This window comes from Opisthocomus hoazin, chromosome 30, assembly GCF_030867145.1.
Source record: "Opisthocomus hoazin isolate bOpiHoa1 chromosome 30, bOpiHoa1.hap1, whole genome shotgun sequence".
Taxonomy (NCBI): domain Eukaryota; kingdom Metazoa; phylum Chordata; class Aves; order Opisthocomiformes; family Opisthocomidae; genus Opisthocomus; species Opisthocomus hoazin.
The window spans coordinates 2,398,194-2,425,350 of NC_134443.1; the positions used below are offsets into that span (position 1 = coordinate 2,398,194).

Consider the following 27,157-nt stretch of genomic DNA (forward strand, 5'->3'; position numbering starts at 1 on the left):
TCCCATGCAACCCCCATGCCCCCCCCCTTTCTGCCCCCCTACAATAAACGGGGGCCTGATCCCGCAGACCCCCAAAACTCCCCCCCCCCAGAACCCCCCCTAACCCCCCTTCCCATCACCCCCATTTACAGGGTCTAATCCTGCAGAGCCCCCCCCCCCCCCAAATGACCCCCCCCATGCATCACCCCCACCCAGAAACCCCCAACCCCTCCCTTCCTATCACCCCCCATTTTATAGGGTCTGATCCTGCAGAGCCCCCCCAAACTCAGCCCCCCGGCTCCCCCCCTAACCCCCCCTTCCGAGCCCCCCCCAAACTCAGCCCCCGGCTCCCCCCTAACCCCCCTTCCCATCACCTCCATTTACAGGATCTGATCCTGCAGAGCCCCCCCCCCCCTCAAACTCAACCCCCCCCATCATTACACCCCCCCCTTGAACACCGCTTCCTGCTACCCCCCCCCATTAACGGGGCCTGATCCTGCAGAGCCCCCCCAAAAACTCCCCCCCCCGCAACCCCTTGCCCCCCTCTCTTCTTCCCCCCCATAAACGAGGCCTGATCCTGCAGAGCCCCCGCTAAACTCACCCCCCCCATGCAACCCCATGCCCCCCCCCATCACCTGCATAAACGGGGCCTGACCCTGCAGACCCCCCCCAACCTCCCCCCCCCCCCCCCCCCCACCCCGTTGCAACCTCGCCCCCCCACAGCCCCCCAACCCCCTTTCTCTCCCCGCAGCCCCTCGCCGAGGAGGGGGGGGGCTCAGCACCCATGGGCCCCCTGGCCCGCGCCATCCGCGCCAAGCTGACGGCGGCCCCTGCAGCCCCACCCACCTGCAGCTCCGGGACGAGAGTGGGCGCCACGGGGGCCCCCCCCGGCGCCGAGACCCCACTTCGCCGTGCTGGTGGTGAGCCCCCCTCTTCGCCGGGGTGCCCCCCCTCCAGCGGCACCGCCTGGGTCCACGCCGCCCTCGCGCCTCGCCGAAGCTCGCCGGCCCCCTGCACGCCCTCGCCATCGTCGCCAGGACCCCCCAGCAATGGGCCAGCGACCCCCGCATGCCCCCCGCCACCACCCTGTCTGGGGGGGTCCAAGCACGAGCGGCGGGGGGCCGGGGAGTCGCCCAGCGACGGGTGACGGCCGCGACCCCCCCCCCTCAGCCCTGGTGACACCGCGGCGGGGGGCACGCACACCCCAAATTTCGGCTAAAATATGGGGGTGACCCCCACCCCGCGTCACCCCCGGCTGCCCTGTGGGTCCGCCCTGGGCGCAGCCCCTCCCCCGCCGCCCGCTCCCACCCCGGGGGGGATTTTGGTGCCTCCCCCCCCCCCCCCCCCAGTTTTAATTTTTAGACAGATTCACCATCTGGGGCGCAGCCCCCCACCATCCCGCACCCCCCCAAAAATAAACGCTCCCTCGGGAGCAGCTCGGCAGCGGTGCCTGGGTGATCCTTCTCTGGGGGGGGGGAAGGATTTGGGTCATTTTGGGCGAGTTTTTTCACTTTTTCCAGGTTTTTTCTTTTTTTTTGGGGGGGGGGTTGTGGTTGTCGTCGTCGTTTTAATTAATTTACAAACATCTAAAAACTACAGCACGGCACGACTGCGCACGGACAGCGGCGGGGGGGGTCCCCGCAGGACCAGCGACACCGAGGGGGGGGCGAGGAGGAGGAGGAGGAGGAGGAGGAGGAGAGGAAGCACACGCTGCTCGATCGCTTGGGGGGGGCTGCCCGAAATATTGGGGGAGCTGCCTTCAATCCTGGGGGGCTGCTGGGGGCCTCCCGAAGCGCTTTTGCATAGACCAACGCTTCCCATCCCTTGCGAGGGGCTGACCCGGGGGGGGGCACAGCCCCAGGACCCCCCCTGTACCCCGCTTTTTTTTTGGGGGGGGGGGGGTCCCGGCGCTGCGTCCGGGTGCTGCTTTGTGCTTTGCGAACCGCTGGTGGTTTTGTGCTCTGGGCTGGGGGGAGGGGGGAAAGGGGGTGCAGGGGGGAAAATGGGGGTGCAGGGAGCACCTTGCCCCCCCCCCGCACCCCTAAAAAAGAAAATCCTTTAAAAACGAGTTAAAAAAATAATAAAAATGGCAGTTTTAGGAGTCCCCCAGCCCACTGCACCCCAAAACGCAGCCGTGGCCCCCCCCCCAAGTGTAAGGGGGGGGGTCTGGGGCAGCCCTTGCCCCCCCCACCGCGCACCCAAAACGTCACACGGGTGATGCCAGGGGGGGGGGACCCTGCAGCACCCCGAAATTAGACGAAGGGCTGGGGCTGTGGCCGGGGGGGGTGCGGTGCTCAGTGGAGGGGGGGGGGGGGGGGTCTGCGCCCCAAAGTGCAGGCACCCCCGAGGCATCGGGCACCCCAAAACGCCGCACAGAGGCATCACGCACCCCCAGAGTGCTGTGCCCCCCCCGCCCCAAAAGGCTGTGCACCCCGATGTAGTGAGCACCCCCAAAGGGCTGAGCCCCCCAAAGGGCCGAGCACCCCAAAGTGCTGTGCCCCCCCCCAGGGGTCCTGCACCCCAAGGCATGCACCCCCAAGGGCTGAGCACCCCAAAGGGCTCAGCACCCCAATGTCCCGTGCCCCCCCCCCAGGGGTTCCTGCACCCCAAAAGGCCGTGCACCCCGGGGTGCCCCCCCAAATCCTCCCTGGGGGGGGGGGGTGCAGCTGGGACCCCCTTCGCCCACCGTGTGGCAGTGGCCTCAAGGATGGGGAAACTGAGTCACAGCGCTGCCACCTCCCCCCCCCCCATGCTGAGGATGGAGCCTTCATCATCCTCCTCCTCCTCCCCACTCCTCAGCCCAGCAGGGGTGCTGGGGGGGGGGGGGGGGCACAGGGCCTGTCCTGCACCCCCACAAGGCCGAGGGACCCCCTCCAACCCGCAGCCCCCCAGGAGCGAGCAGCTATTCACAGAGCGGACGACACCGAGAAAAGAAATGGGGGGATTTGGGGGGGGGGGGGGGGGGGACACGGGGACGGGGACGGGGGGGACGGGGACGGGTTTGGGAGGGGAACGGGGGGGGGCGGGGGGGGGGGAGGGTTTGGGGGGGGGCCCAAGTGCAAATGAAGAAGCCCCCCAATGCTCCAAGAAGACGTTTCACAGTGTCTAACGCGACTGACCCCCCGGGGGGGCAGGGAGGGGAGCTGGGGTTTGGGGACAAGGGGGGGTGGCACAGGGCTTTGAGGGGGGGGGGGGGTCCCTCTCCCCCGGCTCCCCCCAATCACTGCAGGACCTGGCCCCGCGTCTCGGGCAGTTTGAGGGCGAGGGAGCTGCCGAGGGCGAGCGCGGCGGAGGCCAGGAGGATGGGCACGGCCTTGGTGATGCCCACGAAGGAGGTGAAGATGCTGATGCCCAGCACGGCCGCCAGCTTGCAGAGGGCGTTGAGGAAGCCGAAGGCCGTCGTCCTGCGGGCGCGGGGACAGCGGGGTGGCAGCGGCGCCGGACGGGACCCCCAGGCTGGCCGCCCACGGCCCCGCAACCGGCGCCCGACAGGCCGCAGCTGGCACCCCTCAACTGGCACCCAACACCCCACATCTGGCACCCAACACCCCACAGCTGGCACCAAGCACCCCTCAACTGGCACCCAACACCCCAGATCTGGAACCCAACACTCCACATCTGGCACCCAGCAGCCCAGACCTGGTACCCAGCAGCCCAGACCTGGTACCCAGCACCCCTCAACTGGCACCCAACACCCCACAGCTGGCACCAAGCACCCCTCAACTGGCACCCAACACTCCACATCTGGCACCCAACACCCCACATCTGGCACCCAGCACTCCAGATGTGGAACCCAGCACCCCTCAACTGGCACCCAACACTCCACATCTGGCACCCAGCACCTCAGATCTGGCACCCAGCACCCCTCAGCTGGCACCCAACACTCCACATCTGGCACCCAGCACCCCAGATCTGGAACCCAGCACCCCTCAACTGTCACCCAGCACCCCAGATCTGGCACCCAACACCCCAGATCTGGCACCCAACACCCCACATCTGGCACCCAGCACTCCACATCTGGCATCCAGCACCCCAGATCTGGCACCCAGCACACCTCAACTGGCACCCAACACTCCACATCTGGCACCCAACACCCCACATCTGGCACCCAGCACCCCAGATCTGGCACCCAGCACCCCTCAACTGGTACCAAACACCCCACATCTGGCACCCAGCACCCCTCAACTGGCACCCAACACTCCACAGCTGGCACCCAGCACCCCAGATCTGGAACACAGCACCCCACAGCTGGCACCCAACACTCCACATCTGGCACCCAACACTCCACATCTGGCATCCAGCAGCCCAGACCTGGTACCCAGCACACCAAATCTGTCTCCGAACACCCCTCGACTGGCTCCCAACACCCCACATCTAGCACCCAGCAGCCCACATCTGGCACCCAACACCCCACAGCTGGCACCAAGCACCCCTCAACTGGCACCCAGCACCCCAGATCTGGAACCCAACACTCCACATCTGGCACCCAGCAGCCCAGACCTGGTACCCAGCACCCCTCAACTGGCACCCAACACCCCAGATCTGGCACCCAACACCCCACATCTGGCACCCAGCACTCCAGATGTGGAACCCAGCACCCCTCAACTGGCACCCAACACTCCACATCTGGCACCACACTCAGCACCTCAGATCTGGCACCCAGCACCCCTCAACTGGCACCCAACACCACATCTGGCATCCAGCAACCCCAGATCTGGCACCCAGCACACCTCAACTGGCACCCAACACTCCACATCTGGCACCCAACACCCCACATCTGGCACCCAGCACCCCAGATCTGGCACCCAGCACCCCTCAACTGGTACCAAACACCCCACATCTGGCACCCAGCACCCCTCAACTGGCACCCAACACTCCACAGCTGGCATCCAGCACCCCAGATCTGGAACCCAGCACCACACAGCTGGCACCCAACACTCCACATCTGGCACCCAACACTCCACATCTGGCACCCAGCAGCCCAGACCTGGTACCCAGCACACCAAATCTGTCTCCGAACACCCCTCAACTGGCTCCCAACACCCCACATCTAGCACCCAGCAGCCCACATCTGGCACCCAACACCCCAGATGTGGCACCCAGCACCCCTCAGCTGGCACCCAGCACCCTACAATCAGCACCTGACACTCCACATCTGGCATCCAGCACCCAGATCTGGAACCCAGCACACCTCAACTGGCACCAAACACCCAGAACTTCAGATCTGGCACCCAAAACCTCACCCCCAGCACCCCACCTCTGGCACCCAACACCCAAAACCTCAGACCTGGCACCCAGAACCTCACCCCCCAGCACCCCATATCTGGCACCCAGCACCCAAAACCTCAGACCTGGCACCCAAAACCTCACCCCCAGCATCCCACCTCTGGCACCCAACACCCAAAACCTCCGATCTGGCACCCAAAACCTCTCACCGGGCACCATACATCTGGCACTCAGCACCTGAAACCTCACCCCCAGCACCCAAAACCAGAGACGTGGCACCCAAAACCTCACCCCAAGCACCCCATATCTGGCACCCAGCACCCGAAACCTCAGACCCGGCACCCATCCCCTCCCACCAGGCCCCCCACCTCCAACACCCCACGGCCACGGGGCCGCCCGCACCTCTTGTCGGAGGGATAGAGCTCGACGGTGAGCACGTCGAGGGGCGTTCCAGGAGGCGATGCTGACGCCGCCGAAGAGGCAGAGCAGGGCTATCATGGCCGACTCGCTGTTGCCGAAGGAGAGGAAGAAGCAGCTGACGCAGGACATGACGCTGGAGCCGGCTGCGGGGGGACATGGGGACACGTCAGGGCTGGGGGAGGGGACCAACGGTCGGGGGGGGGGGGAACTCAGGCAGGAGATCACGGCGTCACGGGAGGGTTTGGGTGGAAGGGCCCTTCCGAGCCCACCCAGCCATGGGCAACGGCCAACTTCTCATGGAATCACGAAGGCTGGAAGAGACCTCGGAGGTCACCAAGTCCAACCACGGAATCACGAAGGCTGGAAGAGACCTCGGAGGTCACCAAGTCCAACCACGGAATCACGAAGGTTGGAAGAGACCTCGGAGGTCACCAAGTCCAACCACGGAATCACGAAGATTGGAAGAGACCTCGGAGGTCACCAAGTCCAACCACGGACTCACGAAGGTTGGAAGAGACCTCGGAGGTCACCAAGTCCAACCACGGACTCACGAAGGTTGGAAGAGACCTCGGAGGTCACCAAGTCCAACCACAGACTCACGAAGGTTGGAAGAGACCTCGGAGGTCACCAAGTCCAACCACGGACTCACGAAGGTTGGAAGAGACCTCGGAGGTCACCAAGTCCAACCACGGACTCACGAAGGTTGGAAGAGACCTCGGAGGTCACCAAGTCCAACCACGGACTCACGAAGGTTGGAAGAGACCTCGGAGGTCACCAAGTCCAACCACGGAATCACAAAGGTTGGAAGAGACCTCGGAGGTCACCAAGTCCAACCACGGACCTCACGAAGGTTGGAAGAGACCTCGGAGGTCACCAAGTCCAACCACGGACTCACGAAGGTTGGAAGAGACCTCGGAGGTCACCAAGTCCAACCACGGACTCACGAAGGTTGGAAGAGACCTCGGAGGTCACCAAGTCCAACCACGGACTCACGAAGGTTGGAAGAGACCTCGGAGGTCACCAAGTCCAACCACGGACTCACGAAGGTTGGAAGAGACCTCGGAGGTCACCAAGTCCAACCACGGACTCACGAAGGTTGGAAGAGACCTCGGAGGTCACCAAGTCCAACCACGGACTCACGAAGGTTGGAAGAGACCTCGGAGGTCACCAAGTCCAACCACGGAATCACAAAGGTTGGAAGAGACCTTGGAGGTCACCAAGTCCAACTGTCAACCCAACATCCCCACGCCTGCTAAACCATGTCCCCAAGTGCCACGTCCACACGGTTTTGAACCCCTCCAGGGATGGGGACTCCACCACACCACCCTGGGCAGCCTGGGCCAACGCTTGACCACTCTCTCAGTGAAGATTTTATTTTTTCCCGATCTCCAACCTGAACCTCCCCTGAGACAACTTAAGGCCGTTGCCTCTCGTCTTGGTGCCCAGCGACAGGACAAGGGGCAATGGGCACAAACTGGAGCAGAGGAAGCTCCAGCTGAACCCGAGGAAGAACTTCTTCACTCTGAGGGTGACGGAGCCCTGGCCCAGGCTGCCCAGGGAGGCTGTGGAGTCTCCTTCTCTGGAGATATTCCAACACCCCTGGACGCGTGCTGTGCCCCCTGCTCTGGGTGACCCTGCTTGGGCAGGGGGTTGGGCTGGGGGACCCACAGAGGGCCCTGCCAACCCCCCCATGCTGGGATTCTGTGATTCTGTCCTGTCGCTGGTGACCGGGGAGCAGAGCCCAGCCCCCCCTCGCTCCCCCCTCCTGTCAGGGAGCTGCAGAGAGCGATGAGGTCCCCCCTCAGCCTCCTCTTCTCCAGGCTGAGCAGCCCCAGCTCCCTCAGCCGCTCCCCATGGGCCTTGATCTCCTCCAGCCCCTCCCCAGCCTGGCTGCCCCGCTCTGGCCACGCTCCAGCCCCTCCAGGTCCTTCTCGGAGTGAGGGGCCCGGAGCTGAGCGCAGCCCTCGAGGGGCGGCCTCGCCACGGTCCCTGCCCTGCTCCCGCTGCCCACCCCGTTGCTGATCCAAGCCCGGATGGTGCTGGCCGCCTTGGCCACCCGGGCACGCTGCTGGCTCCTGCTCAGCCCCGCCAGGTCCTGTTCCACGGGGCAGCTCTCCAGCCGCTCCTCCCCAAGCCTGGAGGGCTCTGTGGGGTTGGTGGGACCCATGGGCAGGATCTGGCCCGTGGCCCTATTGGACCTCAAGCCGTTGGCCTCGACCCATGGACCCAGCCCCCTCCGTGGAGGACAGGCTCGGGCTGCGCAGAGCCCCGTCCAGCTTGACCTCGAGCATCTCCAGGGATGGACCATCTCCCACCCCTCTGGGCACCCCCTGCCAGGGTCCCCCCACCCCCAGCGCGACCGGTTCCTCCCCCCGCGCCCACCCAGCATGCGAGGCGGCCGATCTTGTCCATGAGCAGGGCCGAGACGATGTTCCCGGGGAGCACGGCCAGGGTGCCCAGGAAGCTGACGAAGTAGACCATGTAGGCGTTGTTGTCGTCGCTGAAGTCCAGCTGGCAGCCCTCCTTGTTGTGCAGGAAGGTGCTGTTCACCACCCGGCCTGTCGATGAACTTGTACTCAAAGAGATCTGTCGGGAGGGAGACGGGGTTCGGTGGGGTCTCCCCCCATCCCCAACCCCACCCGGGACCACCCTGACCCCCCCCACCCTACCCGTGTTGTAGAAGACGGTGGAGATGAAGGTGCAGTTCTTGAAGAAGGTGTTGCTGGAGGTGATGTCCTCGAAGTAGCACTCCTCGAAGAGCGAGTCCTCGAACGTCACCGACTTCATCTTCAGGCCGATGAACCTGGTGGCAGCGGCGGGGGGAGAGCCCAGCTCAGCACCTCCACTGGTGCAACGAGCGGGCCCGGCCTCGGCCCCCCACGCACTTGTCGTTGAAGTACTCCCCGCCCTGGTGGATCTGGTTCTCCAGGGTGAAGTTGAAGGTGAAGTGCCGGACCTTCTCGCGGGTGAAGAGCTTGGTGCGCGAGGCGTACTCGATGTTCTGCAGGTGCTTGATCATGTCCGGGAACCAGACCGTCAGCCCGTAGTAGCTGCGGGGAGAGGGGGCTGGGCGCGGGCACCGCCACACCAGTCCCATCCCAGTGCTGCCAGTCCCGGCCCCAGTCCGAGCCCAGTGCTGCCAGTCCCATCCCCAGTCCTGTCCCAGTGCTGCCAGTCCCATCCCCAGTCCTGTCCCAGTGCTGCCAGTCCCGTCTCCAGTCTCGTCCCAGTGCTGCCAGTCCCATCCCCGTGCTGTCCATCCCATCCCCAGTCCCGTCCCAGTGCTGCCAGTCCCATCCCCAGTCTCGTCCCAGTGCTGCCAGTCCCATCCCAGTGCTGTCCATCCCATCCCCAGTCCCGGCCCAGTGCTGCCAGTCCCGTCCCAGTGCTGCCAGTCCCGGCCCCAGTCCCAGCCCAGTGCTGCCAGTCCCATCCCCAGTCCTGTCCCAGTGCTGTCCATCCCATCCCCAGTCCCGTCCCAGTGCTGCCAGTCCCATCCCCAGTCTCGTCCCAGTGCTGCCAGTCCCATCCCAGTGCTGTCCATCCCATCCCCAGTCCCAGCCCAGTGCTGCCCCAGTCCCATCCCCAGTCCCGTCCCAGTGCTGTCCATCCCATCCCCAGTCCCGTCCCAGTGCTGCCAGTCCCATCCCCAGTCTCGTCCCAGTGCTGCCAGTCCCATCCCAGTGCTGTCCATCCCATCCCCAGTCCCGGCCCAGTGCTGCCAGTCCCGGCCCCAGTCCCATCCCAGTGCTGCCAGTCCCATCCCCAGTCCTGTCCCAGTGCTGCCAGTCCCATCCCCAGTCCTGTCCCAGTGCTGTCCATCCCATCCCCAGTATCGTCCCAGTGCTGCCAGTCCCATCCCAGTGCTGTCCCAGTGCTGCCAGTCCCGTCCCAGTGCTGTCCATCCCATCCCCAGTCCTGTCCCAGTGCTGCCAGTCCCGTCCCAGTGCTGTCCATCCCATCCCCAGTCCCATCCCAGTGCTGTCCATCCCATCCCAATGCTGCCCATCTTGTCCCAGTGCTGCCCATCCCGTCCCAGTTCCATCCCAGCGCTGCCAGTCCCATCCCAGTGCTGCCCATCCCATCCCAGTCCCATCCCAGTGCTGTCCATCCCATCCCAGTTTCATCCCAGTGCTGCCTGTCCCATCCTGGTTCTGTCCCAGGGCTGCCCATCCCATCCCAGTCCCATGCCAGTGCTGTCCATCCCATCCCAGTTTCATCCCAGTGCTGCCTGTCCCATCCTGGTTCTGTCCCAGGGCTGCCCATCCCATCCCAGTCCCATTCCAGTGCCGCCCATCCTGTCCCAGTCCCATCCCAGTGCCACCCATCCCGTCCCAGTCCCGTCCCAGTGCTGCCCACCCCGTCCCAGTCCTATCCCAGTGCCACCCATCCCGTCCCAGCACTGCCAGGCTCCGGCCGTGCTGCAGGGTGACAGCACCCCTGGGTGCCCCCCGGCCCCACCTGAAGGACATGGTGAACCACACGGCCATCATCATCAGTGTCACCCGCCGGTACTCGGGCGCGAAGCACTGCTGGAAATTGCTCCAAACCTGCGGGGGGGAGGCCAGAGGTGACGCGGGGACACAGGGGGGTTCGGGGACACCGGGGGGGGGTGCGGGGCCACCCGGGGTGGTGGGACCCCGCCTCACCTGCTGCGAGAGGTTGAGGAACCGCACGAGCCAGCGCCGGTACCACGTCCCGGTGTCCGACTGGATCTCGATGAGCTCGTCCTCCCGCTTGATGGTCTTGATGTGAGTGACCTGAGGGGTCCGGGGGGGTCACAGTCTGGGGACACTCGGGACCACCAGCCTCGGCCGAGGCTCCCAGGTGAGACCCGTCCCCACCTCGTGCCTCAGTTTCCCCACTTGTTACAGCTGGGCTGACCCCTCCTGGGGGTGCTTTTCCTGGGGGTGGGAATTTGCAGCCCCCCCGCCCCTCCAGGACCCCACCCCCATGCTGCTGGGTGCCCCGGGGTGGGGGGGGTCCTTACCGAGAAGACCCTCTCAGGGTGGCCCTTGGCCCTCATGTTGGTGTCGTGGACCTGCTTCAGCACCATCCAGGCCTCGTCGTGCTTCCCGTTCTGCAAGGCAGCGCCAGGCTCACCCCAGGGCCAAGCCCACCCCCGTCCCACCACCCACCCGGGGTCCCTGGCAGGGACCCCCATCTCTGCCACCAGCTCAGGGTCCTTGCCTGGGTCCCACCACTCATCAGGGGGGGGTCCCTGTGTCGGTTCCCCCATCTCTATCACCCACTCGGGGTCCCTGACGGGGTCCCCCCACCTCTACCACCTGCTCAGGGTCCTTGCCTGGGTCCCACCACCCACTGGGGGGTCCCTGCATCGGTTCCCCCATCTCCATCACCCACCCGGGGTCCCCTGCCTGGGTCCCCCCATCTCTGCCACCCACTCAGGGTCCCTCCTTGGGTCCCACCACTCACTCAGGGTCCCTGCACCGGTTCCTCCATCTCCATCACCCACCCGGGGTCCCCTGCCTGGGTCTCCCCATCTCTGCCACCCACTCAGTGTCCCTGCTTGGGTCCCACCACCCACTCAGGGTCCCTGCATCGGTTCCCCCATCTCCATCACCCACCCGGGGTCCCCTGCCTGGGTCCCCCCATCTCTGCCACCCACTCAGGGTCCCTCCTTGGGTCCCACCACTCACTCAGGGTCCCTGCACCGGTTCCTCCATCTCCATCACCCACCCGGGGTCCCCTGCCTGGGTCTCCCCATCTCTGCCACCCACTCAGTGTCCCTGCTTGGGTCCCACCACCCACTCAGGGTCCCTGCATCGGTTCCCCCATCTCCATCACCCACCCGGGGTCCTCTGCCTGGGTACCCCCATGCCTGCCACCCGCTCAGTGTCCCTGCTTGGGTCCCACCACCCACTCAGGGTCCCTGCACCGGTTCCCCCATCTCCATCACCCACCCGGGGTCCTCTGCCTGGGTACCCCCATGCCTGCCACCCACTCAGTGTCCCTGCTTGGGTCCCACCACCCACTCAGGGTCCCTGCCCACCACCCCACCACCCACTCCAGGTCCCTGCTTGCACCCCCAACCCCCGCACCCCCCCAGTAGGGTCCGGCCCCACGCCCCCCCCCTCCCCCGGCCCCGCTCACCTCCAGGAAGAAGCGGGGGCTCTCGGGCATGGTGGTGAGCGCCCCGATGGCGAAGACCGAGGGGAAGGCGCAGACCAGGACGAAGACCCTCCAGCTGTGGAACTGGTACGCCGAGCCCATCTGGAAGCTCCAGCCTACGGGGACGGGCCAGGGCATGGTGGTGCTGCTGAGACCCACCAAGCTCGCCGCGCGCTCCGGCCCCGGGGGTCTCTTACCGTAGTGGGGGATGATGGCCCAAGCCATGGCGGAGGCGTAGATGCCCCCGATCATCCAGAACATGCAGAGCCAGCTCAGGTGCTCCCCGCGCTTCTCCTGCGCCAGGAACTCCGAGAAGTAGGAGAAGACGATGGGGATGGAGCCGCCGATGCTGGGGGGGGGGTGGAGGGCAGAACGGTGTCACCGCTCGCCCCGCTGTCCCCACCGCCACGGAAAACGGGGGGCTCTCGGCACGGCGAGGGAGCGGGAGGGAGCTGAGCCCCCCCCACCCGCCTGGGACCCCCCGCTGGGTGCCGTGCCCCCTTACCCCACGCCCGAGAGCAGGCGGCAGAAGAGGAAGGTGCCGTAGCCTTGGACGAAGGAGGAGAAGAAGGCGAAGACGCTGTTGACGGAGAGGGAGATGAGGAGGCACTGCCTTCGGCCCAGGCGGTCGGCCAGCCCGCCCCACAGGAAGGCGCCCACCATCATGCCCAGGTACACGATGAGCCCTGGGGGGGGGACACGGAGCTGTCAGTCCGGGGGACGCGGGGACCCGCACCCCGAGGCGCCCGGTGCAGGGCGACGGCGGTTGGGGCAGGGGCTGGCTGCTGGGGGGACATGAGGGTGGCGGTGACCCCCCCCCCCAGCAGCCAGGACCCCTCACAGGGAGGGGGGACCGACCTCCAGGTACAGATCAGGGGGTGCAGGGCAGATGCTGGGGTTTCCCCCCCTGCTCTGCTTGGGGACCCCACCAGCTCCCCAGGAACCCCCACACCCTCCGCATCCAGCCCCCCCACTCCTGCCCCGAGTTTGCCAGGTCTCAGGGAGAGGGGGGGAACCTGGATGTGGGGCGCTTGGGCTGCAATGGGCACCATGGAGAAGGGGGGGAACACCCCCAGCCCCCCTCTCCCCATTGCTCAGGCAGGGACCGGTGTGGGACTGGGAGGAGGAGGATGGTGGGAGCCCTGCGCACGTGGGGGGTCCCATCACCACCCCCCTGTCCCTCCTTGTCCCCACATCTCCCAGACCCCCACATCTCACTCTGCATCTCCATGCCCCCCCATGTCCTCATGGCCCCCCCATATCTTCTTGTGGTGTCCCACCCTACCCTGTGTCCCTCCGTTCCCCCCAGATCGTGCCCCACGTGTCCTCCCACATCCCCATGAACCCCTGCACCCCCATATCTCCTCGTGTCCCTCCACAGCTGTGCCCCCTCTTATCCCCTATGTCCTCTTCCACGTCCCCATCTGCTCGTCCCCCCATATCCCTGATGTCCTTGCATGTCCCCAGCCACTTGTGTCCCCCCCCAAGTCCCCATGTCCCACCATAGCCTCTCCACATCCCCCCACCTGCCCATGTCCCCCCCAGGGATGTCCCCGTATCTCTCCATATCCCCCATCTCCCAGTGCCCCTCCATGTCCCCCAGTGTCCCCCTGTCCCTCACGTCCCCTCGTCTCCCACGAGTCCCTCCATACCCCTCGATCTCCTCCTGTCCCCCCCACTCCCCCCATCCCCTCCTCACCCAGCATGCCCTTGTTGGAGTCAGAGAGGCACATGTCCTTCTCGGCGCTGGGCAGGACGAAGCCCACCACGAAGACCTCGACGCCGTCGGCCATGAGGGCCAGTCCCAGGACGAAGTAGAGGGTCCACTGGAAGCGGCCGTGGCCGCACTCCTGCAGGATGAGCTCGTACTGCTGCGCCAGCTCCTCCTTGTCCTTCCGCCGCTGCCCCTCGCTGTCGTCGAAGGCGCCGACGGCCGCCTCGGCCCCCAGCCGCTCCCCGCTTTTCAGCGACTCGTGCCGGGGGATGCCCTGGTACTCGCCCTCGTAGATCTCGTCCTCCTCGTCGTGACCCTCGGTGGCATCGCTGGAAGCCCCTTCCTCTTCGTTGGCCCCCTCGCCCCCCCGGTAGTAGCCGTCCTGGGGCGCGTAATCTTCATCATCCTCCTCTTCCTCGAAGCGGGAGTAGGAGCGCTTGGTGTACTCGTCCTGCATGCGGTCCATGCCCTTGCTCACCTTCTTGGCCGCGTGTTTCTTCACCTCCTTGGCGATGTCCTTGGCGCCCCGGATGAACGCCGTCCGGTCTCGGAAGCTCTCATCCATGGTGCCGGTGGGATCGACCGGGACACCGGGACCGGGGGGGGGTCTCTGTGTCAGGGGCTGCGCCCTCACGCCCGGGGGCTGCGGTGGGATGCGGGGAGACGGGCAACGGCACTACCCATCCGCCTGGCACCAGCTGGGAGGGGACACGGGTGGACCCCGGCCCGGACCTGAGGAGCCCAGACACAAGCAGGGGCCGTTTTAGAGTGGGAACGGCCCCGTGCCCCACCTCACCCCGGGGCTGGATCCGCTCCGAGCTCCCCCCACCAGCACCCAGGGCACTTTTCTCCCATCTCAGATGGAAACAGGAGGATCTGGGGCTCCCTCGCCCCACGGCGAGAGGCAGGGGGGTCACCCCAGGGCAGGCACCCAGGCGCAGCGAGCCCAGCTCGGGGCCAGGCACCCAGGGGACGGGTTGGGGACAGCTCTGGGGGACACTGGGTCCGCGCCAGCCTCTCTGTGCCCAGGTGCCCTCTCCCCTCGCTGGGAGGATCAAAGCTTTCATGGGTGCCCACAGTTCCGCAGGATTTAGCCACCCGTTGAGCTGAGGGTGGGAGCCAAGGTGGATTCTCCAATGTCTAATAACACGGCTGAGCCCAGGCTACAGGGCTTGTTTGCCTTGCTCTGTCTCTTTTCCGCAGCTCCCCACCGGCATCTCCGAAGTAAATAAACCCGGGGGAGCAGGGAGCGCGGCACCCATGGGTTCGACGCGGTGCGAGGGAGGACGGATCCGCATGGACCAACAAGACGAGCTGAAAGACGACGGGGTCGCCCCCATCTCCCCCGCCATTGCAAGGCCACCCGCTCCATCCGCCCACCCAGGGATCCCGGTGCCCCTCGGGGACAGGGGTCTGAGCCCAGAGCTCTGCAGGGCCCTCAGCATGGACCCCAGCAGTGATGGATCCCAGCAGGGAGCAGGAGGGTCCCACAGCCCCTCCGTCCCGCCCCGGGCAGGCCAGGGCCCCCCAGGCCATGGGGACCCCCCTGTCCCTACTGATGCCCCCCACCAGCCCACCCAACCCATTGAGGGAAATGTCCCCACCATCCTCTCAATGAGGCTGGGAAGGTGTGGCCGGGCCAAGGACCAATGAGCTCCAGGGGGTGTGGCCACCCCACCGGCATCAATGGGGCCACAGAGGCACAGCCCAGCCGCTCAGCCAATGAGCTTCAGGGGGTGTGGCCACGCAGCTGCATCCCCCAGCTCAGGGCACCCTTGGGTGGGGGGGATCACGGTGCTGGGGTAGGACCCTGGGGATGGGGACCCCGGGGACCCTGCTGGGGTGGCTCAGCTGACCCCAGCGGGGCACAGGGTGACCCCAAGGGTGGGGGGTTCCCAGTGACAGCATGGGCCGGGGGACACCCCTGCCCTTCTCCAGCGGGAGGGGAACCCAGCACAGCCCCCCCGGGCTGGGCTGCATCCGGATCCGGCTCTTCCGTGCCCGTCCCTGCAAGGGACAGAGGACGAGGGAGCTGGGGGGACATCAGGGACCGCGCTGCTCCCCGAGCCACCCACTCAGGACTGCAAGTCACCACCAAAAACTGGGCCAGCAGCAGGCCTGGACCGAACCCCCCCCATTTTCAGAGGAATTCTGGGACGAAGAGGCACCAGTGGGACAGGGAGGGGACCAACCTCCCCCGGGCCCACAGCCCTCAAGGCCTTCCAGGGCAGCCCCGGCGCCCGTGTCAGGGGGCTCAGGGGGGGAGGTTTGGGACGGGGGTCCCTCGGAGGGGTCTCGGCCACGTCCCCGGCGCCGACCCAGCTCCCAAGCCTGGCTGCAGCGGCAGAGCGGGCTCCAGGGACCACGTGTGCCGGGCCACGCTCCCCAGGGAGGCTTCCAGAAGGGATCTGGCTACGGGTGAGAGACGCTGGCGTCGGCAGAAGCTGAACCGGCCACCGGGAGAGCCTGGGGCAGAGCTGGTGGGTGCTGGGTGCACCCTGAGCACCCCTGGGGTCTGGCTTTCATCTCCCGGGTGGCATCGCCCTGTCCCCACGCATCCCGAGCACCCTGCAGCCCCTTCCCCAGCCCCGCGTCCCCCCCACTCCCACAGGCTGCGAAGGCCAAGGGCAAGGCAGAGCCCAAAGCAGCTCGTGACAGGGATGCACCCGCAGACCCCCCCAGCCCAGGCAGCGGGCACAGGCGCTGCTGACCCAGCCGTGGGGGCCGCTGTGACCCCCCCCAAAAAGGCTATTTTTAACCCCGGCAGCAGCCAGGCGTGGACAGCGAGGCAGGAGCCGAGCCGCAGGGCGGGGGACGCAGCCGGCACCGCGTCCCCCCTCCCCGAGCGAGGGGACAGGGCGCGGCGGGGAAGCTAAAATTCGCCCTGCTGAAATGGCTGGGGCTGGGGGCAGCCCCCCAGGGTGGGAGCCCACACCGGTGCTGCGCAGCCGGCAGTGACCCGGGGACGGTGCTGCGGCGCGGTGTGGCCCCCCAGTTCCTGAATGAAGCCGGGCAGGTGCTGCTAAGCAGAGTAAAATGGCCAATGCCCCCACTGCCCTCGCCCTCCAGCCGACTCGGAGCAACCCCGGCCCCCTGCCCGGCCCGGGGAGCCCCCGCTCCCCTCCTCGGCTTAACCCCGCTGGCACCCGAGGGCCCTGGAAGGAGCCGACTCACGGCCAAGGTCATTCTGCTCCGGCCAGGCTGGCGGCTCCCCGTGGTGCCTCCCAATGCGGCCGTGCCACCGGACGCCGTGACAGGGACCGTGACGTACGGTGAACGGGCGAAAGGACGAGGGGAGTGGGGAGAGGCCGAATAGCTGCCGGGGCAGAGGATGGGCCGGGGAGCAAGGTCACAGCTCGGCTCCGTGACGGAGGGGCTGCTCTGCGCGAGCCGGGGGGCCGGGAGCGGCCGAGCCAACGCTGCGTGTCGGCGACGGACGCTTTGGAGACCAAGGGTTGGATTCCACAAGGAAGCCAGAAATCGCACAGACCGCAGGCACCCCACGCATGAGCTGGGGTGGGGGGGGTGGGGGGTGTCCCCGAAATGCTCTGCTGCTCACGGAAACGTGCCGCTGGCCCCGCCAGCCCCGTCCTGGCGTTGGCCGGAGCAGCCGCCAGCCCTGGACAAGGTTATCGGGCTCTGGATCCGCTTCCTGCTGCCACGCGTCCGACCGGAGCCGGCGATCGACACAGCCCGGCCTCACCACGCGCCCCGAAACCCCCCGGGAGGTCCCACGCTGGGGCTCCTCTGGGTCCATCCCCTGCCCCGCAGCCCCCAGCCTTTTTCACGTTATGACAAGAACATGGCGACAAGGGAGAAGAGTTTGAAATCGCCCGTGCCCAAGGTCATCTCCCAACACCCCCCCCTTGCCACCCCCCGAGAGCTGCGGCGCTCCCCCTCCCCGAAACCCGCCGGTAGCACCGCGACAAACCCCCATCCCCGCGCCGAAACCCCCGTCGCCATCGGCAGGGACTCCCCGGCCCCACGGCAGCGCGGCTGGGATGGCGAGCGGCTGCGAACACGCACGTCAAAAACCCGAGCCAGGCTCGAGGCAAGGTTTTCCAGGACAAAATGGCCACACCAAGTGGCAAGGAGAAGCCGAACCCCTAATCCGTCAGCCGGCGGCTCCGAGGATGCTAATTAAAAGGAGAGGAGGGGGGGATCTGCTTTAGAAAAGGCATTTCTTTCTCTCCTTACCTGTCTCAGCCCTCGCTCCGCTCCAGCCCTCGCCTCGGCGTCTGCCTCCTGCGCGGCGAGGAAGGATGCTCCGGCAGGGATACGGCGAGCGAACGGCGCCCGGGTACCGGAGCCAGCGCTAACGCCGCAGCCTCCGACACAGAGACTGAGCATTGGGAGAGTCCATTGCAACAGCCCGGGGAAGGGAGGGAGGCGGCGGGGGGGGCTGTGCGACAGCCAGCGAGGAGCTGGGGGCGGGGGGGGACACCGGCAGCAGGGTGGGGGGCTCGCCCCTCGCCTCGTTAGCGAAGGCGAAGGGAAGGCGATGGCTCCCCAGGGCTCCCCGGGAGCTCCCTCGGGAGCGGGGTTCCCACGTCGGAGCTGCTCCGGTGAGTGCGGGGGTGACGGTGGCTAATGGGGGTGTGTGTGGGGGGGGGGACACGAGCTGCCGGCCCCCCGTCCCCCTCCCCGGGGTTCTGCGGCGACGTCAAGGCGAAGCGGCGAGGATCTGGCGTCGCTCAGACCCTCTCTGGCAGCCTCCCCTCCCGCCGCCCACCGCAGCCGCAGGCAGCAGCGCGGCGGAGGGGAACGCAGCCCGGCAAATCTGAGTCACGGCCTCCCCGGGGCCAAATTCTGATTCCTTTGGATCAAATCATCTCCGCCTGGGCTGCCCAGAGCCGGGCCCTCCGCTGCGAAGGGGCACAGACGCCTCCGACATCTTATTTTTTGGGGGGGGGGGGGGGGGGGGGGGGGGGGGAGGCGTGAGGAAGAACGCGGCTGGGCAGGGAGGCAAACCGTGGTGGGGGGTACCCGAACCGACCCCGCGTCGCCCCGGTCGCTCGCCAACGGCGGGGAATCGGGACCTCGGGTGCTCCGGGCCGGGGGGTCCCCACGCTGAGCAGGGCTGGGGGCACTCGCACAAAGCAGGACCCTTGCCGAGCCCCCCCTCCTCCTGCATCCCCCGTGCAATGAGTTGAGGCGGGCTCAGCCCCAGCACCACACGGCCCATCGCAGAGCCGGGTACGGGGCCAGGCTTCCCCCCCGAGTGGGAGCTCGGGCACGACGCAGACCCCAGCGGGAGCCCGTCCTTAACGAGAGGAGGAGGAGGAAAGCGTGCTCGAGGCCGAACTGAGCGCGGCGAGGGCAGGAACCGGCGCCCGGACTGGCGCGTTAGCAGCCACGCAGCGCGAGTCCAGCTCGCAGAGCTGGCAAACAGGGTCGGGGACCAGTCCACACCAGTGGTACCAGCACATGGCAGGAGTTAGGAAACTGGAAATGGAGAAATAACTGAGATCCTGTCGGAAATAACCCCAAAGGGGGAACGCAGCTGGGCTGCCGGGGTCTCTAACCCAACCTAGGAGGTGAAGTCAACCCCATCTCCCCTCCACGTGGGCAGCTGCGCCCAGGTCCAGGTGCCCACCCCAACAGCGTCGCAGCGGGCTGCAGGGCTCATCCCGCACCCCACGAGCCCAGTGCCGAGCCTCACTGGCAAGCACCACTCCCCCAGGGCTACCGAGCCCCGTCGAGCTATGACTCACGTGCCGCGTTGTCACCAGCAAAGCTCCGCGTCCCCCTCCTCTTCTGCCTCCGGCTCCGAGCATCCGCGAGCGAACTCAGCCCTAAGGCTTCAGTGCCCATCACCGGCAGCCAGCGCATCGTGGGCAGGGACAGGGCAACGGCGTTTCCTGTCCCGACGGCCTCGGATCACGTCGCGTTTGCCAGGGCCCAAAAACCAGGGGCGACGGGGACCAAACCAGGGGCGACTGGGACCAAACCAGGGGCGACTGGGACCAAACCAGGGGCGACTGGGACCAAACCAGGGGGGTTCCGCCGGCGGCAGGGAGGTCGTCTGCCCTGGGAGGGTCCCGGTGGCTCCCTCGAGCGCCGGGCACAGAAATGCCACCCCCGGGGCTCACCGGCCACGTGTGGGAGGCACCGGTTTCCTCGGGCGCTCGCGATCCCGGAGCGTCTCGGATCTCGGTGTCACGAGCTGCGGATAAACTCCGTTCCCAGCAGCACACGGTCGGCCCCTCCTGCACCTGCACCCCCCCACTCCGAGCTGGACTCTCCCCTGATTTCTGACTGCAGACGATGGGGAGGGGGCTACAGATCTTGTCACCCCCTCCCCAGCCAGTCCGGCCCACGGCTACTCCCCACTCTGACAGCCCACCGGAGGGAGAATCACAGAATCCCAGCATGGTGGGGGCTGGCAGGGCCCTCTGTGGGTCACCCAGCCCAACCCCCTGCCGCAGCAGGGTCACCCAGAGCACGCTGCAGAAGACCTTGTCCAGGGGGGTCTTGAATAATGTCCGTCCGAGGAGCAGCACGAGACCCCACAGCAGCTGCGGACAGCCCGGCCGTCCCTTCCGCTCCAGCCCCTGGCAGAGCACAGCCACAGCGCAGCCGAAGCGAGCGCAGAGCTCTTCCAGCTCGTCTCGCAGATCCTTCCACCGCCGCTCACGCGCCACAGGCAACCAGAGCAGAGGAGAAACAACGCTCCTAGGTCAGCCCTGCCGCTTCCCCAGCCTCCCACAAGCACGCTCCACGCTTCTCCGGACATCACGGGCGCGTACAAACCCCCCCGCGACGGCAGGAGGGAGACCACGGCACCGTCCCTTCTCTCTGGCCCGCAAGGGTGAGCGGAGATTGGAGCTAAAGGTCAGTTTTAGCCCTAGGATGTTAAAATAAAGCAGAAATAAACCAGCGAAGAGTAAGATGGAGGCCGAAGGCAAGGCGGCTTCTCCTCCGCCGAGCGCTGCAGAGCCGCAGCAGCCTGCCGAGAGGAGCCGCAGCACCGCGGTCCCCGACAGAGCCACGAAACAACTCCAGGTCGCCAAGCACCTGGAAGCACTGGGATTTTTCGCCTTCAGATCACCTGGATGTAAAGCCTCACACGCAGCAAGCCGCCCCCTCCCTCGCCATCCCCGCCGCAGGCTCTGCGGCCGTCCCGTCCGGAGCCCCCCGCTCCTCCCCAGCTGCCGGGGAAGGTGTGACCCCCCCCGCCCCCAGACCCCGCGCTCACACCTCCCCAGTTATCGCTCTCACCGGCGTGGAGACGCTGAATTCGTTAGGAGAGGCAGGACTGTTTGGGCGACTCGGCCCCAGGCAGCGTGGAGACAGCACGTGGACCGCTCCCCCTCCTCTCCTCAACACACCGCTTCACCCAAATTCGACTGCCCCCCCCCCAGTTAACAACACCCCCAGAACCACAGCTACAACGGCTCCCTGCGGCCGTGGGCAACGTCAGCGTGAGACCCCATCTGTACAGAAGACCCTTCCCTGCGAGGAGAGGGACGAGGCAGCGACTTGGGAGAGCGGGTTTCATCGCCAAAACACCCCTCCAAACGTCCTTGCGCTCTCTGGGACAGCGGTGTCCATGGATGTGGTGGATTTTCAGGCCCCATCGTCCATTTTTCAGGCCCCATCGTCCATTTTCCAGGCCCCATCGTCCATTTTCCAGGCCCCATCGTCCATTTTCTTCACCGCAGGTGCACCAGATGACCCAGAGCCTGCCAGCCACCAAGGAACAGCCTGGATAAAGCAAGAGATCGAGGGCACCAACCCTAACTCCGCACCTCACCGAGACGGATACGCGGCGCCGGCATCAGCAGACTCAGAGCTTTCCCGTGCCGGTGACCTCCATGGCAGGCGTCCTCGCAGCGGCGCGCAAGGCGAGAGCAGTCGGCAGCTGGTCAGCAGCTGGGTGACAAACAGGCAGAGCCTTGTCCCTGAGGGACGACCCCCGGTTCTTAAAATGCTTTATTTGTAAACGGGCGATCGCTGCTTTACATAGAAAAAAAAAAAATCCTGTTAAAAGTACCTTGAAATATCTTCAGGGCTGAGATAAACGGAAGGAGGAGGGGAAAAGCAACCAAAACAAACACTATAAAAAGAAATGGGGAAAAAGATGGGGAGAGGGCAAGATAGAGGGGGGAGCTGCGACAGGGGTGCACCCAGCAGCCCCTCCTGGGCGCGGGTCTGTTAGTCCAAGGGGAGACGGAAGGCTGAGGACAGAGAGGGAGGGATCCCCAGCGGGGAGGGGGGTTTGCCACGACCGCATTTAGGGCAGGGGACCCCTCAGGGGGCCACGCGGTGGCACCCCGGGGGGCCTCTGCGCAGGCCGGGGGGGCAGGGGGACTCTCTGGTAGCCGTAGGGCGGGGGGCGAGGGGGACCGTTGTACCCGTGAGGAGGCATCAGCGGAGGAGGGCCGCGCATCCCGTGGTGCGGCATGGGGCCTGGGTGACCTGCGGGGACAGAGCACAGACGTCAACAACCGCCGCGGGGAGAAGCGGAGACAGACAATGCCCCCCGCCCAAAGCCCACCCGTGGGGGCCCACGGCTTGGGCCTGGAGAAGGAGCCGCTCCCAGGACCCCACCGTGCCGGTGGGCAGGAACCCTCCCCTCCTGGCACAGCCCAGTCGCTATCCCGCCGTGAGAGAGGGGGGACGTCACCAGAGAGCGCAGAGCCCGTTGTGCCAGACACGAGGAAAGCCCTGGGAGACCCCGGCTTCGCAGCTGGTGGCTGCGGGGTCCTGCCGCAGAGCCCTCCGCGGGGAGGCTGCGATGCCACCGCTGTCCCGTCCCCGCTGAGCTGGGCACGAGGCCGAAGCGAGCCCTGAACTCGACCAAGCGCGTACGATCGATAGAAAAGAGCACATACCGCCACTTGCAGGCACCCACTTACCCATGGGCGACCCGAAATGAGGTCCTCGGGGCGGCATACCCATGGGTGGGGGTCCAGGGTGTGGCATGCCAGGCGGGGGCCGCGGGGGAGGCTGGCCTCCGGAGCCCGGGGGTCCTGGGTGATGCTGGCCCATCCCGGGTGGCCCGTGGTGCACTTGCATGGGAGGCATTCCTGGGGGGAACAACGGATTGAGGGACGTTCGCAACGAGGGCAGCCCCTCGGCGCGGCAGCTCCGGGCCCCCGCAGCCAGAGGGGCCCTAAACCCAGCCGGATGGTGACAACGCCGGGTCTGCCAAGGGGGGGCTGCTACCAAAAGGGAGCGTCAAGAGGAGAAAGGGCAAAGCTCTCCGACAAGAGGCCACGGGAACAGGCTGCGGCATCGGAAAAGCTGCTTGGATGTAAGCGAGGGGGGCAGAAAGATGCGACAGGAAGAGCCCTGGGACAGGAACCTGGGGAGAAATCATCACCCTTGGAGATTCTGGACCAGCTCCTGAGCAAGCTGACTTTGAAGCTTGCCCTGCTCTGAGCAGGAGTGGCCCTGGTCCCTCCAAACCTGCTTTTTCCTACTATTCTCTTATTTTATCCCTTTAAAAAAACCAAACACACAGAGATTCTTTTCTCCTGATCAGAAACTCAGAGCTCGGCGCAGCTCCACGGGGCACGGGGTGCGGAAGCGCTCGGTCAGGCTTTCCTCTGCCGGGCGTAATTGGCTGCTTTAAAGCCTGAAACGCCAGCTTGTGATCGGGGCCGAGCAGCAGCCATCTGGTCACCCACACGGCCAGCGCCAGCGATCACACAAGGCACCCTAATCAGCCAGCGCGGCAGAGCGTCGCAGCGCAGGGGTCGGTTTAGAGCAGGCAGGATTAAAGAAAACAAAGAAAAAAAAAAAATTAAATTGCAAATTTCACTTAATTTTTGCATTTGAAACCAGAGTCTAGACGCATACGCTGCTCACTCCCCAGTACTACAGGGCTAAAAATGGAAGGAAATCAAAGAAACATTTTGTTCTCGTGTCTTGAATTAGCTCCTGCCTGGCAGAGCCGCAGACTGTGCGAGGACGGTTCACACTTCGCGTATTAATTCACAGGAGAGAGAAACGATGACGACGGGGAGCCTGGCTGACACCCTCCCGGCCAGACCAGCACCCGAGGCCGCAGGAGCCCGCAGCCTGCCCCTGCCCCACACCCTCACACCTCGAGGAAACCCGCGCCTCGGCCCGACCGCACGCCTCGCAGATGGGCACCGCTTCCTAAATTACCGAAGCGCTTCCTAAGCCCCGCTGGGCCCCGCTCCAGGCTGGGTTGTTTTTTGTTTTTTTTTTAACACATTTTAGAACACCCAGGAGAGAAACCCAGCGAGCGGGCGCAGTGCCGCCGCCGTGCCGCACTCGCTCCTACGCAGACCCTCCCCGGGCTGCCCCGTGCTCGCGGAAGCCCTCGGAGCGCGGCAACAGCTTCCTCCCCGTTTTACAGCAGGGGAACCTCAGGGGAGGAGGAGGAAGGGGGGGTGATTTCCCCAAGCCCACCCGCCAGAAGCAGAAGACCAGCGGCGTCTCCCGAGCCTGACCCCCGTCCAGCGTTTACCTGGGTGGTGCATCCCGCCCGGGGGGAAGGGGTGCGGGTGAGGAGGGTGTCCCCCGCCGGGCGCAGCCCCCGAGGGGGGTCCGGGGGCACCGGCGCCGGGTGGCATGGGTGGGGGTGGCATGGCGGGGGGCATGCCGGGAGGCATCGCGCCGGGGGGTGGCACCGGTGGGGGAAACGATCCTGGGGGCGGGAGGCCTGGGAAGAGAGACAGCAAGAATTTGGTTAAATATTGAAAAACCAAACAAAGCAAAAGCAAAAACCCTCCCGGGCAGCCATGAAAATACAAACAGCCCCAACAGCCATGAAAAACGGGCAGGCAGCAGCAGGATCACAGAATCACAGAACGGCAGGAGCTGGCAGGGCCCTCTGTGGGTCCCCCAGCCCAACCCCCTGCCCAAGCAGGGTCACCCAGAGCAGGGGGCACAGCACCGCGGCCAGGGGGGCTGGAATATCTCCAGAGAAGGAGACTCCACAGCCTCCCTGGGCAGCCTGGGCCAGGGCTCCATCACCCTCAGAGGGAAGAAGTTCTTCCTGGGGTTCAGCTGGAGCTTCCTCTGCTCCAGTTTGTGCCTGTTGCCCCTTGTCCTGTCGCTGGGCACCACTGGAAAGAGCCTGGCCCCGTCCTCCTGACCCCCACCCTGCAGATATTGATCGGCATTTCTAAGGTCCCCTCACAGCCTTCTCTTCTTCAGGCTGAACAAGCCCAGCTCCCTCAGCCTCTCCTCACAGGAGAGATGCTCCAGTCCCCTCCTCATCCTCGTAGCCCTTCCCTCGGCCCAGGAGAGCGCAGGTCGAGCTGCCAGGGGGAGGAAGGATGGCTTCCTATGCTCCCACCGGCTCGCAACCCCCCGCCCCGCTGCAGGCTCTGCACCGAGTGCCACCAAAAAGCAGCCCTGCGGCCACCAAAAAGCTCGGCGCCGTCGCCCCGAGCCTCCCCGCGCGAGAAGGGGCAGCTCCGCGGCATGGGGACAGGTGCTGCCACCATTCACCCACCCGGAGGGGTGACGCCGGGTCCCAGGGAGGTGACAACAGGAGTCGGGACGGACGGAGGAGGAGGAGCGTCGGCGAACAGCTGGTGGGGCCGATCCGCCTGCGAGAGCGGGTTCTGGGCTGCCAGGAGCCGCTCGGCAGCCGAGCCGTGCCGCTCGCCTTTGGAATCTTTTTTGAAGGCGTAGGAGACGGTGATGGGCCTGTTGCAGAGGTACTGTCCGTTCATGGCCTCGATGGCGGCGTCCGAGGCGTCGAAGCTGGCGAAGTTGATGAAGGCGTAGCCCTTCGAGTTGCCCGTGTCGGGGTCTCGCATGATCTTGGGCGTCTGCAGGATGACCCCGAAGGCGCTGAAGGTGTCGTACAGCAGCTTCTCATCGATTTCGGGGTCCAGGTTGCCGATGAAGATGTTGGCCCCCACGTCCAGGTTTTTGTTGTGGGCCGAGGCTTTGTTCACTCGGATCGGCTTCCCGTATAATTTGATCATGTTCATGATCTTAATGGCGTAATCCGCGTCCTCCTCGCTGAGGAACTCCACAAACCCATAGCCTGCAACGAGGCCCCGGACAGAGCGTTAGGAGAGGGCAGCCCCACGGCCCCCCACCGCTCGTCCAGCCCCCCCAGTGTAAAATCAGCGAGCCCCAGGCTCCCCTCGGGGGAAGGAAGACGATCTTCCCCGGGGATCGCCCGCCCCTCTCCCCGCAGCGACCTCTCCCTGGCCGTCCCCAGCCCAACGCGCAGCTCCGGAGCGAGGACGCAGAACTCCTCACCTTGGTGCTGGCCCGTGACTCGGTCCTTGGGCATGTGGGTGTTGACCACCGGTCCCGCCTGCAGAAAGAGCTCCCACAGCAGCGGCTCGCTGACCTTCTCATCCAAGCCCCCGACGTACACCGTCGCGTCTGGCGCGAGAAAGGGAAGCCCGGTGAGACCCGGGAAGTCTCAGCTGTGCCAGAACCTGAGGGCTTGGTGCTGAAACCGCTCCGGCCCGCGGCAGAGATCCCTCTCAAAACTTGTCACCGGATCCCCCTCAATCACGGCCTCAGCAGGGAGGCCCTCAAAGCTCCCCCGTTTCTCCGGGGACACCAGACCCCCTCTGTTCCAGCTCCTGTCTGCCCAGGAGTCCTGCTGTGCCCAGCGGGGCCAGGACCCCCCAACAGACCCCCACCCCACACATCCCTGGGGACCCAGCTCCTCTCTGAAGCCTCCAGCTCACCCTGGGCCACCCCACAGAGCACCCCATGTCCCCAGAGAGCTCATGCCTCCCCTCCCAACACACCCAAACATCTCCGAGGAGCCTGGGACCCCCCCAACAGACCCCCAAACATCTTTGTGGAGCCCAGAACCCCACCCCTCAAACCCTCAAACATCTACAGGGAGCCCGGGACCCCCCCAAACATCTCTGTGGAGCCCGGAACGCCCCCCCCCCCCCCCCAACATCTCCAGGGAGCCTGGGACTCTCCCCTAGACATCTCCAGGGAGTCCGGAACCCCCCCCTAAACCCCCAGACATCTCCGGGCAGCTCGGAATACCCCCCCATACATCTCCAGGGAGCCCACAACCCCCTCCTGAACCCCCAAACACCTCCAGGGAGCCCAGGACTGCCCCCTAGCCCCCCAAACATCTCCGGGGAGCCCGGGACCTCCCCTAAATCCCCAAATATCTCCAGAGAGGCTGGGACTCTCCCCCAAACACCTCCAGCGAGCCCAGAACCGCCCCCCCCCAAACCCCCAAACATCTCCAGGGAGTCCGGGACCCCCCTCCCGAACCCCCAAACATCTCCAGTGAGCCCGGGATTCGCCCCCAAACAGCCCCAGGGAGCCCAGAAACCCCCCCAAAACCCCCCTCAAACATCTCCAGCGAGCCCTGGACCCCCCCCAAACCCCCAAACATCTCCGGGGAGCCCGCGACCCCCGCCAAGCTCCGCCACGGCCTCAGGGAGCCCAGGCCCCACCCGCGCAGGCCCCCAGGCAGCCTCGGGGCCCCGCGGCCCCACAGCCCTGGCCCCACCGCGGCCCGGGGAGCGCAGGGGCCCCCCGCAAAGCCCCCTCAGGGGCCCCCGCGGAGCCCCCGGCCCCCCCGGCCCCGCCGCTCACCCTGGTTGCGCTCCGAGATCGGCCCCGCCGCCATCTTGCCCCGCCGCCCGCTCCCGCGCGCGTGGCACCGCCCTCACGCAAGCGCCGCGCGCCGTGACGTCAGGCGCAGGCGCGAACCCCGCCCCTTGGCCTCGACGGACCGGAAATGACGGAAGGCGCGGC

The 27,157-nt window shown here is 66.3% G+C and overlaps 2 protein-coding genes across 3 annotated transcripts; both read right to left on the bottom strand.

Moving 5' to 3' along the window:
* Positions 1–1,525: 1,525 nt before the first annotated feature.
* SV2A (synaptic vesicle glycoprotein 2A) lies at positions 1,526–18,247 on the bottom strand. Its single transcript, XM_075445468.1, is given in 16 exon segments — positions 1,526–3,383; positions 5,608–5,648; positions 5,650–5,768; positions 6,860–6,874; positions 8,022–8,184; positions 8,186–8,211; positions 8,295–8,428; positions 8,511–8,675; positions 10,087–10,175; positions 10,275–10,385; positions 10,616–10,705; positions 11,740–11,873; positions 11,955–12,106; positions 12,263–12,443; positions 13,457–14,203; positions 17,669–18,247. Coding segments are annotated over 15 exon segments (2,184 nt in total). The 5' UTR covers positions 14,037–14,203; positions 17,669–18,247; the 3' UTR covers positions 1,526–3,199.
* Positions 18,248–21,388: 3,141 nt separating this feature from the next.
* On the bottom strand, positions 21,389–27,078 carry SF3B4 (splicing factor 3b subunit 4). Of its 2 annotated transcripts, none has more exons than XM_075445465.1 (6): positions 26,996–27,078; positions 25,673–25,801; positions 24,909–25,451; positions 23,916–24,110; positions 22,333–22,503; positions 21,389–21,892 (listed from the first exon to the last, which is right to left on the bottom strand). In XM_075445465.1, exons 1-6 carry the CDS (start codon positions 27,027–27,029, stop codon positions 21,708–21,710), a joined length of 1,257 nt encoding a protein of 418 aa, XP_075301580.1. In that variant the 5' UTR covers positions 27,030–27,078; the 3' UTR covers positions 21,389–21,707. The 2 variants fall into 2 exon arrangements, with proteins under 2 accessions (XP_075301580.1, XP_075301579.1); XM_075445464.1 differs by having other exon boundaries at positions 22,309–22,503.
* Positions 27,079–27,157: the final 79 nt, after the last annotated feature.